We start from the raw sequence: 15,984 nt of genomic DNA, 5'->3' as shown, positions 1-15,984 counted from the left end.
AACTTCTGGCTTCTTTTGAGGAATTGGAACGCCTAGAAGTGCTGGGCCTGTGTTCTCACATGGCACTTATGAGCCGTACCTAAGTGGCCAGTCAGCATTCACCTACTGATGTCCCCACTTCTCCCAGCTATCCTCCCAACACCTGGCCTCTTCCCTCAGCGTCATCAGCTTGCCTGGCCTGCAGGCTCCACATTCGTGCTCACGGTTCCCGGGAGAGCGCTGTCTATGCCTCCTCACCGCCTCCCAGCCCCAACCCAAAGTGCATCTTCCATTGTCATTCCTTCAAAATCTTTCCTTTGGCTCGCCAGGAAACCTTTCATTTTTTTCTCTTATTTCTACCCTACACAGATCCCACACAGGGAACACTGCAGGAAATATTTAATCACTTTGCAAATTTGCCCTGACCTAGAGCACTGGGGCAAAGAGAAATTGAGCCATGTCTGAAATCCAGCAGACTGAGGCCAGACTTGAGGGGCTGGATCTGACATGTGGTTATTGGTTTCTAAAACCTCAAAGATTTTTTTTGGCAAAATAATTTTTAACTTAACTTGTTTAAAATACCAGGATAAAGAGCTAATCCCAGGTTCTGTTTATTGGGCAGAAACAACCAGACAGAAACAGAATAATGATTCATAATGGTTATGTCCACAAACACAGAGAGAACTTGGACAGTGTCTTTATGTTGTGAGTGTGTCTTTGGTGGGGGTCAATAAATGGAAATACGCCCCTGAGGTTGTATGCAGAGTTAGACAGCCTCGTTTGCAGGATGGTCTGCAAAGCTTGGAGTATGCCATCTTGCCCCCACCTATCTCCCTGTAAGTCACCTTGGCACATGCAGTGCAAATTCTGCAGAATTACTTTCAGTCCTAGCATCCCAATAATTGCCTCCTGGCTTTATTGCTTCCTTCCCCAGCTAGAGCGGGATAGATGTTGATGTAGCCTGAGGAGCAGGGAGGATGGGGGAGGGGGCCCTGAAGGGAGTACTCATTGTGCCAACTTCACAACCTTCCTCATTCCGCCTCTGGTGGTCCTGATGCCCCTTCTAAAATGGGAGAGACAGAAAAAGAAGCCACAGGGTGGCTCCAAACCTCTCGGCAGTCATTCATTCCTTACCCATAGGTGTGTGTTCTTTTTCTCTAACTTCCCAAAACAGCACAGTGCTGGAATGGAGCAGCTTGCTTCTCTGTGGCAGTATCCTTGCCCCTGGCTCCTGGCCTTTAGAGATACTCATTCGGCCTCTCAGGGTACATTCCTTTTATCGTAGGAGAAGAGATGACTTAGGCCCAAACCCAATGCTTTAATCAATAGTAGAACACTTAGACCCTGATGCTGGGAAAGATTGAAGGCAGAAGGAGAAGAGGGCAGCAGAGGATGAGGTGGTTGGATGGCATCACTGACTCAACGGACATGAGTTTGAACAAACTCCGGGAGTTGGTGATGGATAGGGAAGCCTGGCGTGCTGCAGTCCATGGAGTCGAGAAGAGTCAGACACGACTGAGGGACTGCACAGGAACAGAACACTGAGCAGGCCTCCCTCTGGCTTCCCAGGAGGGCGTCAGGAGAGCTCGGGGCTGGCAGCCTCTTCCAAAAAGGTTAAGGGCCGTGTCGCAAACGTAAGTGGTCCTTGGAGCCACAGTTCAGGAAGACACTGCAGGACTTGTTCTCTGTGGCCTCCTCCCTACCCCCACCCCGTGCCCCTGTGGACCCCGGTCTTGGGCCCCAGCACAAAGGCGGCATTTGTGGAGGTCGGAGAGGGAGCGCCGACTGCATGGCGCTGCGTCCGCTTCTGCCCGGGGAGGTTAGCGCTGCTGGTCAACTGGAGCACAGATATCCGGATCCCTCTGTGCCTATAAATGCCCTCCCTGGACTGCCCCGCTCTGGAGGGGGCGTGTGTGCCCTCACCCCTCGTGTGCAGTGAGGAAGGCGGGAGGCGAGCTGCCTTGGCCGGTCAGTCTCTCTCCGAGGCCGCCTCCCCCGTCACAGCCGCATGGCTGGTGGGCTCATTTGGGCTGAGTCCCGGGTGTGCTATGGGATGCTGTGTTCCCTACACAGCAACTGAGCCCTCTGTTCTCTTTGAACTGTGTTTCTTTTCCCTTGTAAAAGTGGGTGTTCATTATGGAAAAATACAGAAAAGAGAAAAGAGAAAGATTCCACTCCCAAACAACCCCTGTTAATATTTTACAATTTCCTTTCAGTGTTATTCTAGGTCTGTCTATGAAGCTTAAACACTGAGCCTAATTTGGGGTTACTCACAGTCTGCCAACCTTATCTTTGTGTTATCTGTTTACCTTTGGATTTATACTTCCCCCTTGCCACCCCCAGGGTCTGTGGATGACCAGTTTCTCTTGCATCTCTATTGATCTTTGCTTCACATATTTCCAAGCTGCACAGTTAGGTATATAAAGGTTCCTCTTCATCTCCTGAAGGTTTTGTACCTTTTACTAAAGTTAAATATTTCTATTTATTTCTTTTAATGCTTTTTGTATTGGATTTTCTTTTGTTTTTGTCTTTTCGTGCATTTTACCTGCTGTTTCTTGTTCATCTCTTCTTTTCCCCCTCCCTTTGTCACTTAGCTAGATGAAAGTTCTATTATGGCTTAAGGGAAATGTTATATCACAGTTAGAGAATATGATCTTAATTGACTAAGTATATATTATTTCAACATGATGTGATTTATTTTATATAACCAGTCTTCTATTAATGGATATTTATGTTGTAAATATTTTATGTCATTAAGTACTTATGTTGAATTTTTTAATGACATTTCTCCTATTTTTTAAAGTGCCTTCTATTTTGCTTTTTTTTTTTCTGATTATATAACATCATAGTCAGAAAAGGGAATAAAAGTTCTTGTAATCCCATCTTCCCATCACCAAAAAACTTTTATTAATATTTTGGTATATACTTGGGCAGTCTTTTCTTTTACTCTTAATATATACTTGCATTTGTACTTTTTAAAAACAAAATTATAATCATACTATTTTAACTTGCTTTTGTCTTAACCATATAAAGTAACTCATGGTATAAGGACCTTTTTTCTTGTTATTAAACTTTTTCATTATCTCTAGTTTTAAGAGATAATGGGTTCATATAGTGTTTTGTCAAAAGGATGTATGTTTATTCAATCACCCTTCTATCATTGAACATTTTAGTAGTTTGCATTTTTCTGCCATTATAGAAAACCACAAATCTGAGCCATCTGATATCACTGTTAGACCTCTGATTTTTTTTATAGGAGTGTAGTTGATTTATAGTTCTGTGTTAGTTTCAGGTGTATGACAGCGTGATTCAGTCAGACATGTACATATATCCATTCTTTCTCAGATTCTTTTCCCATGTAGGTTATTATAGAATGTTGAGTAGAATCTCCTGTGCTATATAGTAGATCCTTGTTGATTATTTTATATGTTTTTTTTTTTTAGTTCAATATGATTTTATTTAAAAATCTGCAAAGCCAAAGGAGGGATCTGATGTTTTGTTAAAACAATTTTCACAGTATATATTTCAGCCTTTTTAGCTTTGTGTTGAATAACAACAGAAAAGGAAGTTTCTATTCAAGACCCTCACTCCAGCACAGCACACTCAGCCAGGCACCCGGGATCAAGTGGCTGGGCAGGTCACCCTGGCCTGAGCTCACAGTGAATCCTCCCCCTTGAATGGAACCCCAGTTCTTCCCCAGGCACACACACTTATTTTCACTGCTCTCCACAGGCCCTGAGAATCCTTCATCTTAAAGTTGAGTCGTGTGGATATGTTAATCCCTAACTCCTAATTTACCCCTGTCCCCTACCCCCACATTTCCCCTTTGTAACCATAAGTTTGTTTTTTGTTTTTGTTTTTTTTAATTTTTAAAATTATATTTGTTTATTTTAAATATTTTTGATAAAATTAATGTTTTATTATACTTTTAAGTTTCAGAAATTGTTACTTTATTTAACAGGGTAATAGTTAAGCAATGGAAATGATGCACACACGTTCATCATTTTTCTATATTATATTCAAAGGCTGGTCTTTGTTTTAGTTAGACTCTTTTTTTTTTTTTTAATTTATTTATTTTTTTTTCAGTGGGTTTTGTCATACATTGACACGAACCAGCAATAGATTTACACGTATAAAAATATGGAACGCTTCACGAATTTGCGTGTCATCCTTGCGCAGGGGCCATGCTAATCTTCTCTGTATCGTTCCAATTTTAGTATATGTGCTGCCGAAGCGAGCACATAAGTTTGTTTTTGAATTCTATAAATCTGTTTCTGTTTTGTAAATAAGCTCATTTGTGTCATTTTTTTTAAGATTCCACATATAAGTGATATCATATATTTGTCTTTCTCTCTCTGACTTAAATCCATCCACGGTGTTGCAGGTGGCATTATTTTATTCTTTTTATGGCTGAGTAATATTTCATTGTATATATGTACCACATCTTCTGTATTCATTCCTTTGTTGATGGACATTTAGGTTGCTTCCATGTCTTGGCTGTTGTAAATAGTGCTGCAATGAACATTGGGGTGAACAGATCTTTTCGAATTCTGGTTTTCTCTGAGAGTTTGCCCAGGAGTGGGATTGCTGGATCATACAGTGGTTCTCTTTTTAGTTCCCATTAGTGGTATAGATGGGTTCCCTTTTCTCCACACTCTCTCCAGCATTTTTTGTTTGTAGACAATTTGATGATGGCCATTCTGACCAGTGAGAGGTGATACCTCATGATAGTTTTGATTTGCATTTCTCTGATAATTAGTGACATTGAGCATCAAGCCTCTTACTTTTGATGTATATCTGTCTTGGCCAGAATTGCTTCTCCATGTTCTCACATACTAATTCTAAACTCATAGTCATATTTCTTTCCCTCTCTGAGCAAGGGTGCAGGGGCTCCTGTTGGGTCTGAAATGGCTCAGAGATGATGAGGGTAAAAGGGAGAAAGGACATATGAGGTTTGAGGAAGAAGTGTGGGAAGAAAAGCAGAAGCCAAACTGCCTGTCTGGAAGGAAGACTGTAGCTGAGGACTAACTTGTATTCCATGTTAAAGGGAACTCCTGAGTTTCTGCTGTTGCTGGAATAACAGTTTGACTATCGTAATAGTTGACTATTGCAATTTCAAGCTTGTCGTTTTACATCTCGTCCTATCTTTCATTAGTTCGGTATTTACAATGAGCCAAGTTCTGTGCAAGGTCCTTTATATTCATAGCCTCATTTTCAACTCTGCAGGGTAGGTTTCACCAGGACTTTATAGGGAAAAAACCTGAATGTGCCCAAGGTCATGCAGCCAGTCATGCTAGAGCTGGATCCTCTAGGGTTTGGCAATGCGTCTGCTGTGGTAGGCTTTTATAAAGTCAGTTTGGTCCTAAGAAAGCCTGCAGTTTGCCAGGATCTAAAAGTAATAACCAGATTTTCAGTCTGGAGCATCCTGCCTCACTGCTGTTCCTTATGCTTTGTTTGCTTATGTGATAGCGAGAGTCATCATTCCATTTCAGCCTGTGGAATATTTTACCTTTAGCGTTATTGTGCGCTTGCCCAAGGCTCTGGAAGACTTCCTAATTCCTGGCTGGCACTAAGCAAAGTGTACGATATTTTCTCCACACCTGAAACAAATATTTTCTTCAGCTATCATTCACTTCTACTCAGAATGTCTCCCAACGAAAAAAAGGTTTGTCCTCATACTAGATCTTTCAGGATTGTGAATTGGTCTAGTGCCGTTTACCATGCTTTTAATGTGCATTAATCTGAACTGGATACCATACTGTGATTTTGTTGATAGCACCACTTCTGACTCAGTGTTCATGGTCTTGCACATTTGTCTGCTGATTGTGTTTTCCCTTCATTACTATCTCTTTATTATGGAAAATCTGGAAAATAAATGTAGAGAAGTATGAATATGAAAATAAAAATCCTCCATAGTCAGGGCTTCCCTGGTGGCTCAGTGGTAAAAAAAAAAAAAAAAAAAAAATCCACCTGCCAATGCAGGAGACACGGGTTTAATCCCTGATCTGGAAGGATCCCGTATGCCTCAGAGCAGCTGAGCCCTAGAGCGCATGGTCCACACAAGAGAAGCCACCATGAGATGCCCTCACACAGCAACTAGAGAGTAGCCCCCACTTGCCACAACTAGAGAAAAGCCCAAGCAGCAGACCCACCACAGCCAAAAATAAAAACAAATAAATAAAAAGCATCCATAGTCCCACCATTCAGGGGTAACCCCTGTTATCATTTTGTATTTTAAATAGGGATCTTTCTTTTCTTCCTTAACTCTACTTGTGAGACTTTCCTATTTTCATTACGCATTTCTAAAAAAGAATGTTCTTTCCAAGTTTTATTGGCATATAACTTGACATACAGCTGTACTGTGTAAGTTTAAAGTATACAGCATAATTTGATTTGTATGAATTGTGAAATGATTACCACAATGAGTTAACATCCATCATCTCATTAGATACAAAGAAAATAAAACAGTATTCTCTCAGGAAGAATGCTTTACAGACTTGCATGTCATCCTTGTGTGGGCCCTTCTCTGCATGGCTCTGCCCTTGGTAAATGAGCTGCCAAAATGAGCACAGAAGAATGCTTTTAACAACCATGCAATATTCCAGTATATGATTACACTGTAATTTATTGAACTAATCCCTGTTGTCAGGTATTTTAGGCTCTTTCCACATCTTTTGCTTTTATAGTGTTTTCTCCTCCTAAAAGTTACCTTAGTGGAGGTCCCATGTAGAGGTATTTAGTCCAAGTAGTTTAGGCATGTGTCTGCTGTTTGCTGATAAATGAAGTCATATAAACAAGTACTGACGGCAGCAGAGCAGTCAGTGGTGTGATAACCGTGATAGGTCATACCCTTTCCCTATTGATCACCTACCGGGCACCTGGCCAAACCCTTGATACGCTTTATCTTATCAAATCCTCACTACTACTTTGTGAGGCGTTTATTACTATGTCCCTTCCCTTTTACAGATAATCTGCCTCCAATGCAGGAGATGTGGTTCAATTACTGGGTCAGGAAGATCCCTTGGAGAAGGACATGGCAACCCACCCCAGTATTCTTGCCTGGGAAATCCCATGGACAGAGGGGCCTGGTGGGCTACAGTCCGTGCGGTCGCAAAAGAGTCAGACACAACTGAGTGACTAAAACAATTTACAGGTAAAGAAACTGAAATCCAAAGAGATGTCCAAGGTCCCTCAGCAGTTGAAGTGACTTGACTCCAGGTCTGTTTTACTCCTGGCGTGTTCTTAACCCATGTTTTGGAGTTTCATAGTTGAAAGGCTAGACTCAGTTCTCTTCCAGCATGTACCTGTGCCAGTCACTTAATCCTCTGGTACTTGGATTTCTTATCTGTTAAAAGGGGGCAAAATATGAGAACCTGTCCAATGCCTCTGTCAGGATTAGTATGTGATGTATGTGAAGTCGCTCAGTCGTGTCTGACTCTTACAACCCCATGGACTGTAGCCTACCAGGCTCCTCTGTCCATGGGATTTTCCAGGCAAGAGTACTAGAGTGGGTTGCCATTTCCTTCTCCAGAGGATCTTCCCGACCCAGGGATCGAACCCAGGTCTCCCGCATTGTAAGCAGATGCTTTACCGTCTGAGCCACCAGGGAAGTCCTGTCAGGATTAGAATGAGAGGCAAATGTGATAGCGGCTTCATAGCTGATAAATATTATTTCTCAACCTTGATGCTGGGAGGGATTAGGGGCAGGAGGAGAAGGGGACAACAGAGGATGAGATGGCTGGATGGCATCACCAACTCGATGGACGTGAGTTTGAGTAAACTCCGGGAGTTGGTGATGGACAGGGAGGCCTGGCGTGCTGCGATTCATGGGGTCGCAAAGAGTTGGACATGACTGAGTGAACTGAACTGAACTGAACTGAACTGAACTCTAATCAAATTTTATAAGAGAGTCTCCTCCAGGACACTGAGAACATTTCCCCATTCCCCACCACTACCACTGTACTTTCTGGTTTAATCCCTTGTAATAGCAACACAGACATATGTTTTCCTCTTACAGTCCCACCCTAACCTCTAATCCATTTAACAGTAAGCCCTCTGCTACAAAATAGCAGGGTCAGTGTAGAGGATTTCCCTGGCTCCATCTCTTTATTGGAGTGCGTTATCTTTGGCCATAGAGACCTTCTGTTTTGGGAAAAGGACAAGGGAGTGCCCCACTGAACAGGGAGCATTAACAAACCAAATCTGTTCCATCATGCCTAACATGCCGGGTCTACATTTCCTCTGACACGTGTAAAGGCAGCCGCTTTTTCCCCACCTCCAGCATCTTTTCCATATACCCAGCCCAGGCATAAACATGAGCACCCATTTCCTAAATCTGCAGTATCTGCGCCTGCTATGGCCATTGTTATTGTAGCTGCCAGTAGTTATGAGCTTTGGATTTTTGACTGATTTGCTGGGCCAGTTTCCCTCATGGAAACTCTTGCTTGTCCTGGAACATTTTTCATTCCAGGCCCAGATTCCCCACAATGAGGGGTATCGCCGTGCATGTTTCTGTTTTGTATCCAGTCCCTCCCAGGGCTGAGTCCCTTACTTTGAAGTGAGCCTCTCCTGGTCACCCTGTATTCCTGGCATCGAGTGGTTAGAGGTGAGGATCGTATTAAACATCCTGTGCTACCCAGGATAGCCCCTCACAACAAAGGCTATTCTGGCCCAAGTCAGTGGTGGCAAGATGGGGAGTCTCTGCTGCAGGCCAAGAAGTAGCCTGACCCTCATCTGTTTGGGCACACACATCCCATCATGCTTAAATCTTACCCTCTAGGAAGCAGGGTAGTCTATTGGTTAAAAATTGTAAAGGTATGGGGGGAGCTGGACTTAAATAGACCAGACATGGGTTGTCATCCTGAGTTCACTGTTGACCTGGTTTAAATTCTGGAGCACCATTCATCAGCTACATGACCATCAGCAAAGCATCACCCTCTCTGAGCCTCAAGTTCCCTCGTCTATAAATATGGGTAAGAATCCTCACCTTTTGGACAGAGAAGGAGATTAAAGCCCCCCTCACATGCAAGCAGTGAGATTCCCTCATTAAGCAAAATTGTTGAGGACCCACCATGTGCCCGTGCAGATGAATCCATCAGTGAATAGAATGGATGGAGAGCCTTGGCCTTCAAGGAGCTTACCTTCCACTGGGAGGAAACAGACACGTCAGAATCAACCTAGTAAGTGATGCCCAGAGCACGTGGTCACACAAGAGCCAGAGCAGGGGGGTGGGCCGAGATGGGGCACTGGAAGGCGTGTGGCTGTTCTCCTCTCTCAAGGCAGCCTCCTCTTTGGGTTTTTCCTCCCAGCAGCAGTCACCTTGCTCTCCCCTAGCTCCAGTCCTTTCATCTGATTGTGCTGAGCTGTACCAGTGACTGTGAGGGTGTGGTCAGCCCCACCCATGAGCATGGCTCGGGGCTGGTTGGCTGTGAGCTGCCTCCAGGGCCAGTCAGCCACTGACCACACACCTGTCTGGCATTCTTTATTTCTTTGGGATTCTTTCTTTCAGCATCCTTCCCCCCTTCGAAGTGGAGTTTTAAAAAGACAAAATGTTTGTTTTAGTCCATCCTAATTAAATTGCTGCACAATTGCACTCATCTCACACACTAGCAAAGTAGCGCTCAAAAATTCTCCAAGCAAGGCTTCAACAGTAGGTGGACCGAGAACTTCCAGATGTTCAAGCTGGATTTAGAAAGGACAGAGTAACCATAGATCAAGTTGGCAACATCTGTTGGATCATCGAAAAAGCAAGAGAGTTCCAGAGAAACATCTACTTCTGCTTTATTGACTATGCCAAAGCCTTTGACTGTGTGGATCACAACAAACTGGAAAATTCCTAAAGAGATGGGAATACCAGACTACCTTACCTGCCTCATGAGAAATCTCTATGCAGGTCAAGAAGCAACAGTTAGAACTGGACATGGAACCATGGACTGGTTCTAAATTGGGGAAGGAGTACATCAAGACTGTATATTGTTACCCTGTTTGGTTAACTTCTTTGCAGAATACATCATGTGACATGCTGGACTGGTTGAAGCACAAGCTGGAATCAAGATTACCAGGAGAAATATCAATAATTTTATATATATGCAGATGACACCACCCTTATGGCAGAAAGTGAGGAACTGAAGAGCCTCTTGATGAAAGTGAAAGAGGAGAGTGAAAGAGCTGGCTTAAAATTCAACATTAAAAAACAAAGATCTTGGCATCAGGTCCCATCACTTCGTGGCAAATAGATGGAGAAACAATGGAAACAGTGACAGACTTAATTTTGGGGGGCTCCAAAATCACTGCAGATGGTGACTACAGCCATGAAATTAAAAGACGCTTACTCCTTGGAAGGAAAGTTATGACCAACCTAGACAGCATGTTAAAAAGCAGAGACATTATTTTGTCAACAGAAGTCCGTCTAGTCAAGGCTATGATTTTTCCAGTAGTCATGTATAGATGTGAGAGTTGGACCATAAAGAAAGCTGAGTGCCGAAGAATTGATGCTTTTGAACTGTGTTGTTAGAGAAGACTCTTGAGAATCCCATGGACAGCAAGGAGATCAAACCAGTCAATTGCAAAGGAAATCAGTCCTGAATATTCATTTTAAGGACTGATGCTGAAGCTGAAGCTCCAACACTGTGGCCACCTGTTGCAAGGAAATAACTCACTGGAAAAAATCCTGATACTGGGGAAGATTGAAGGCAGGAGGAACAGGGGACAACAAAGGATGAGATGGTTAGATGACATCACCAACTGGATGGACATGAGTTTGAGCAAGCTCTGGGAGTTGGTGATGGACCAGGAAGCCTGGCGTGCTGTAGTCCATGGAGTCGCAAAGAGTCAGACACAACCGAGTGACTGAACTGAACTGAATTAAAGGTGTAAATCAGAAGTTTGCTTAATCAAAGAGCCACGCACTCTTTCTTCCTAAAACTGAGCAAATGAGTGCCCTCTTCTTAACTTGAACTCCGAGAAGGCTGGATCCCATCTCACCAAAACCTCCCCACAGTGCATGATTTGCCTGTAAACAGCAGGTGCATGCATAGTAAGTCACTTCAGTCATGTCCAACTCTGCAACACTATGAATAGTAGCCCAGCAGTCTTCTCTGTCCGTGGGAGTCTCCAGGTAGGAATACTGGAGTGGGTTGCTATTTCCTCCTCCAGGGGATCTTCCTGACTCAGGGATCGAACTCAAGTCCCTTATGTCTCCTGCATTGGCAGGCAGTTTCTTTACCATTAGCACCACCTGGGATACCCAAGTAGCAGGTACAGCCCCTATAGTGGAAAGAGCTCAGTTTTTGGACTCACACATATCTATTTGTATCCTGAGCAGATAATTTAGCCTTCCTGAGCCTTGGTTTACTCACAAGTAAAATGGAAATAAACTCCCACCTTGCAGGGTGCTTGTGAGGATCAGAGAGAACTTATGAGAAGTGCTAAGAAGGGGAAGATGTTTAACGGCCTCTCTGTGATCTGTGGGCTTCCCTGATAGCTCAGTTAGTAAAGAATCCACCTGCAACGCAGGGGACTCCTGTTCGATTACTGGGTCAGGAAGATGCCCTGGAGAAGGCATAGGCCACCCACTCCAGTATTCTTGGGCTTCCCTTGTGGCTCAGCTGGTAAAGAATCCCCCTACAATGCAGGAGACCTGGATTCAATCCCTGGGTTGGGAAGATCCCCTGAAGAAGGGAAAGGCTACCCACTGCAGTATTCTGGCCTGGAGATTTCCATGGACTGTGTAGTCCATGGGGTCGCAAAGAGTTGGACACAACTGAGCGACTTTCACTTTTACTTTTCTGTGATCTATGTGGTGAACTTCACCCCTGCCCCTTCCCCTTTAGCCCCCGAGCCTAGCAGCTGGGTTCTAAGGAAACACAAAGCCAGGAATTCTTAGAGATAGGGCTCACCTAGTATAGCTCACCTGTCTGTTTTTTTCCCTTAAACTGCAACGGTAGAAAATCTCCAACTGTGGGAAATTTTTCAATAAAATTTTCAATTCTATGTTCAGAACATGAAACTGAAATTAAGATGTATTTTTTCCCCGTCAGATTGATAATATCATGTTGATGAGTGTGTAGGAAAGGAACTATCATATGCCTTTCTGGAGACTATCAAGTTGAACAGACTATTTGAAGGTCAATTTGGCAGTACATATCAAACGTTAAGAAGTAGCTACTTCTCAGACCAAGGAATTCTGTTTAAGGAATCTGCCTTATAGAAATACCAGCACAGATACCTAAAGGATGTTCACTGAGTCAAATACTAGCCAGACACTGGAAACGATTTTAATGTCCGTCAGTTGTAGTTGATTAAATCCATGTGGTTCATCCAGATTATGAGACGCTAACACTGTAGCCATTAAAAAGAATGGGTGACTTAAGAGGTACTGCTGCTAAGTCACTTCAGTCGTGTCCGACTCTGTGCGACCCCATCCCTGGGATTCTCCAGGCAAGAGTACTGGAGTGGGGTGCCATTGCCTTCTCTGCTTAAGAGGTATAAACTATATAAAATAAATAAGCTACAGGGATATATTGTACAGCACAGGGAATATAGACAATATTTTATTTGAATTACTATGTTGTATACCTGAAACTAATACAATATTGTAAACCAACTGTACCTCAGTTTAAAAAAAGATTGGGTGACTTCAGGGTGATGAAAGCGTGACACTGTGAATGTACTAAAGTCCACTGACTTGTTCACTGTAAAAGTGGTTAATTTCATATGATGTGCCTTGTCCCTGCATAAATTCTTTTTTTTAAGAGTGAGTCTTATAACATGGAGAGACATGCTGTTGAGTGAAAAGAGAAGATGTCGTGTTTTCTGTGAATGTTAGCAAATGCATAGAGAAGGTTCAGAGAGATCTCAAACTTAAAGCAGTCACTTCTAGAAAGTGGACTTAGAAAAATGAGGGGATTGGTACTTAATTTTATATACTTCTACATGAAAATTCAAAGTTAGCATACAAGACTTTCAACCTGGTGGTGGAGAGGGGAAATTTGAAGTTGGTCAGGGACTGAAAACATAACAAAGAAGGCGGTTGATGCCCTCAAGTGAAAGTGGAGAACGTCTTTCATTTTGAATCTTCCTTTTCGTGTTTTCCTCTCCTTCTGCGCTGCAGTTCCCGCCCCAGCTGGCATCAGAGCCGCAAACTGAGATGAGAGAGTCTCTTGATGACTCACTTTGCTTGTTGTGACCTTCTGTGCCTGTAGCTAATTGATTTTTAGTGCTGGAGGCATCTGCGCGCAGTAGTCTGGTCACTGTTTATTATAAGGGTCTGTTTTCAAGAGATCCCAAGGATTTGCAAGATACTGTTAGTGAACTGTATTTGGAGCAAATGCTTTCTTGGCCAGCCCTGGGCTGGTCCAGTGATTGTGAGCTCACCCACGAGCCCAGAAGCTCACAGACACCTGTGCCAGCCTGCAGAACTGTGGTGCTGTTTGAAGCATCCTGCTTCCAGGAAGTTGTGGTCATACCCTGAAGCCCCTTGGCAGTCTCTTTTTAAATTTTTCATTTACTCATTTTTCTCGATTGATGAAAAATTATAAACTAGGTAAAAAAAATACCTATAATGTAATCAGACAAAAACAGTAGAATTTTGTGGCGTTCCTTCTGTATCTTCGCACATGTGCACTTTATAAAGTGTTCATGTACAGATTTGAATTCTGATTTTATTTTGACTTACAAAGAAGGGATTTTTAGCTGCTAAAACTATCTCAAAAAAAAAACAAAAACAAAAAAACACCACAGAACTATCTCAGAATTGTCTTATTGGCTAGATAACATTCTATCAAGCAGATGTGCGTGTGTGTGTGCAGGCTCTTTGTGACCCCAAGGACTGTAGCCTGCCAGGCTTCTCTGTCCATGGGGATTCTCCAGGCAAGAATTCTGGAGTGGGTTGCCAGGCCCTCCTCCAGAGGATCTTCCCAACCCAGGGATCATACCCAAGTCTTCTCCTGTGTCTCCTGCATTGACAGGCGGTTTCTCTACCATAGTGCCACCTGAGAAGCAGATGAATTCTAATGTACTCAACAATGTTATGGATAGTTCTTGTTATGGATAGTTCTTTTAAAATATACTTTCTTAAATTTTATTGTTGAATCTCAAAATATTTGAAAGCTACCTTAGAAGGTCTCAGTGATGATGACTCATATTTCACATGCAAAATCAGTTCCTACCCTCAGAAGTTTCTAGTTCAGAGCAGATGACTGTAAGTATCATGAAGTGTGATCATCACTATATCAGAGATATGTCCAAATGGTTCTGGGAAAGGATGGGAGAACATTGGTACAGGCTCCCTAGAGGAGGTGTTTGCATTATACCTATCCCAAGGACAGTTAGGAGTTAGCCAGCAAGGCAAAGAAAGAAAAGCATTCCAGAAAAAGAAGACTGCTTGAAGGAAGCACAAGTGGCAGAGCATGGTGGGTACATTTAGGGTATATCCAGCAGATAACCGTGTAGAGCTGGAGAATAGGGGGCTTATGGTTGAGTGGTAGGAGATGATCCTAGATGTACAGACTGTGGTCAGGTTACAAGAGGACTTCAGTGCCCAACCAAGGAGTTGGAACTTCACGTTCAAGGCCACAGACATGTGGCCACAGCCATGGCAGGGAACACTTGCTAAATAAGAATGTCACTTTTGAGCACAGCAACACCTCATTGCTTCAGCAACATTTCCAATAAGTGTGTTGAAATCTTCTAGGATGAAAGCTGAAGATGATGCACTCAGCTTTCTTCTTGATCATTTGCATTTGTCACGAGAAAGCACTGTGCTAGCATGTCTCAGCCACACAGGAGGACTTTGGATGATTAGACCACCCCAAAGTCTACTAGAACCTCTTTGGAAAAATAAGAAAAATAAGGCGAGACTGGTGTCCTTTGCTGCCAAGATGGTAACTGACAGAACTGAAATTGAGGTGAATGTAAACCGAAAGGGGACTGTTTCAGCCCCTTAGTCTCTACGTGGCTCTTCCTGGCTTAAATCACACTGAGACCCAGGGGCTCAGCTGGTGTTGGTGGAGCTTGCCGCTCCCTTGCTCCCCACCTTGAGCTCTCTCCTTTCGTTCTGTGTGTCCCTTTATGCTCTCCTGTAGCATACACAATCTTCTATGTGACCAGAGTGAATTGCTGCAAGAAACCGCTGCTTATGTTATCTCTTGAGCTTACAGTCCTGAAGGAATGATCGTCTGTTCTTTCTCCCATGGAGCACACAGCAAATTTCAGGGAATTAGGTCCCCTCTCTGAAGCAGGGTGGTGGGGTACTCTTGATTGATCAGGCCTGGGGGAGTCTGCCCAAATGAAGTGAGAGCGGTTACCCAAGGAGAGTGGGCTGTATTCCCACAAGGAGGAGAGTCGGCCTACTAGCCAAATGTTGGGTTGGTTTGTTTTTTGAAGAACATCCACTTGTGTTAACTTTTGTTCTCGAGAGCGGAGGTGTCCACGGAAGAAAGCAGAGCCCGTCCCTTGCCTGAGAGCCGCCTGTGCGCACGCGTTTGACCTGAAGTGCTCTTAGGCCGTGGTACACAGGGCTAGCCCAGAGTCTCGCAGAACGGATACTCCCAGCACGTCTCTGAGAGCGGCCCCTTGCCCAATTTTCCTCAGCACGTAGGCGAGAGACAATACCCTGCTTCCCAAGGCCTCGTGGCATTTTCCTCTCCTTCTTGCAAATGTCTGATTTATGTTCTGTCAGTGGCAGGAAGCCACTCAAATGATCCACCCAGTCCTGCTGCTGTGCCTGTGACGGTTTGTTTTTCTCTTTGTTCAGCGGTCCATCAGCTTCCGCAGTGAGAGCCGCCCCGACCTCCTGGGCCCCCGACCCTGGTCCAGGAATGCTGCCCCCTCGAGCACTAAGCGGAGAGACAGCAAGCTGTGGAGTGAGACCTTCGACGTGTGCGTCAATCAGATGCTCACGTCCAAGGAAATCAAACGGCAGGAGGTAGGCTGGGGCCCCTGGAGTTGGGCGTGTGTTTGGAAAAAGGTGCACTACGGGTGAGAGCCAGGCCGGCATCTATGCCA

General features: G+C 43.9%; 1 protein-coding gene and 1 non-coding gene across 8 annotated transcripts in view; one reads left to right on the top strand and one right to left on the bottom strand.

The window, feature by feature from the left end:
- The window catches only part of ARHGEF3 (Rho guanine nucleotide exchange factor 3), a 315,821-nt gene that overhangs the window by 274,781 nt on the left and 25,056 nt on the right, over nt 1–15,984 (top strand). For all 7 annotated transcript variants that reach the window (XM_043441932.1, XM_043441929.1, XM_043441928.1 and 4 more), the window contains one exon: nt 15,734–15,904. In XM_043441932.1, the coding sequence (XP_043297867.1) occupies nt 15,734–15,904 (171 nt within the window). The remainder of the gene's footprint in view (nt 1–15,733; nt 15,905–15,984) is intronic.
- LOC122425246 lies at nt 4,114–4,220 on the bottom strand. Its single transcript, XR_006264781.1, has one exon. It is a non-coding gene; the product is annotated as a U6 spliceosomal RNA (small nuclear RNA).

This window comes from Cervus canadensis, chromosome 22 (assembly GCF_019320065.1).
Source record: "Cervus canadensis isolate Bull #8, Minnesota chromosome 22, ASM1932006v1, whole genome shotgun sequence".
NCBI classification, from domain to species: Eukaryota; Metazoa; Chordata; class Mammalia; order Artiodactyla; family Cervidae; genus Cervus; species Cervus canadensis.
The sequence above is the reverse complement of the archived record's forward strand: the minus strand, read 5'-3'. Positions and strand labels throughout refer to the sequence as shown.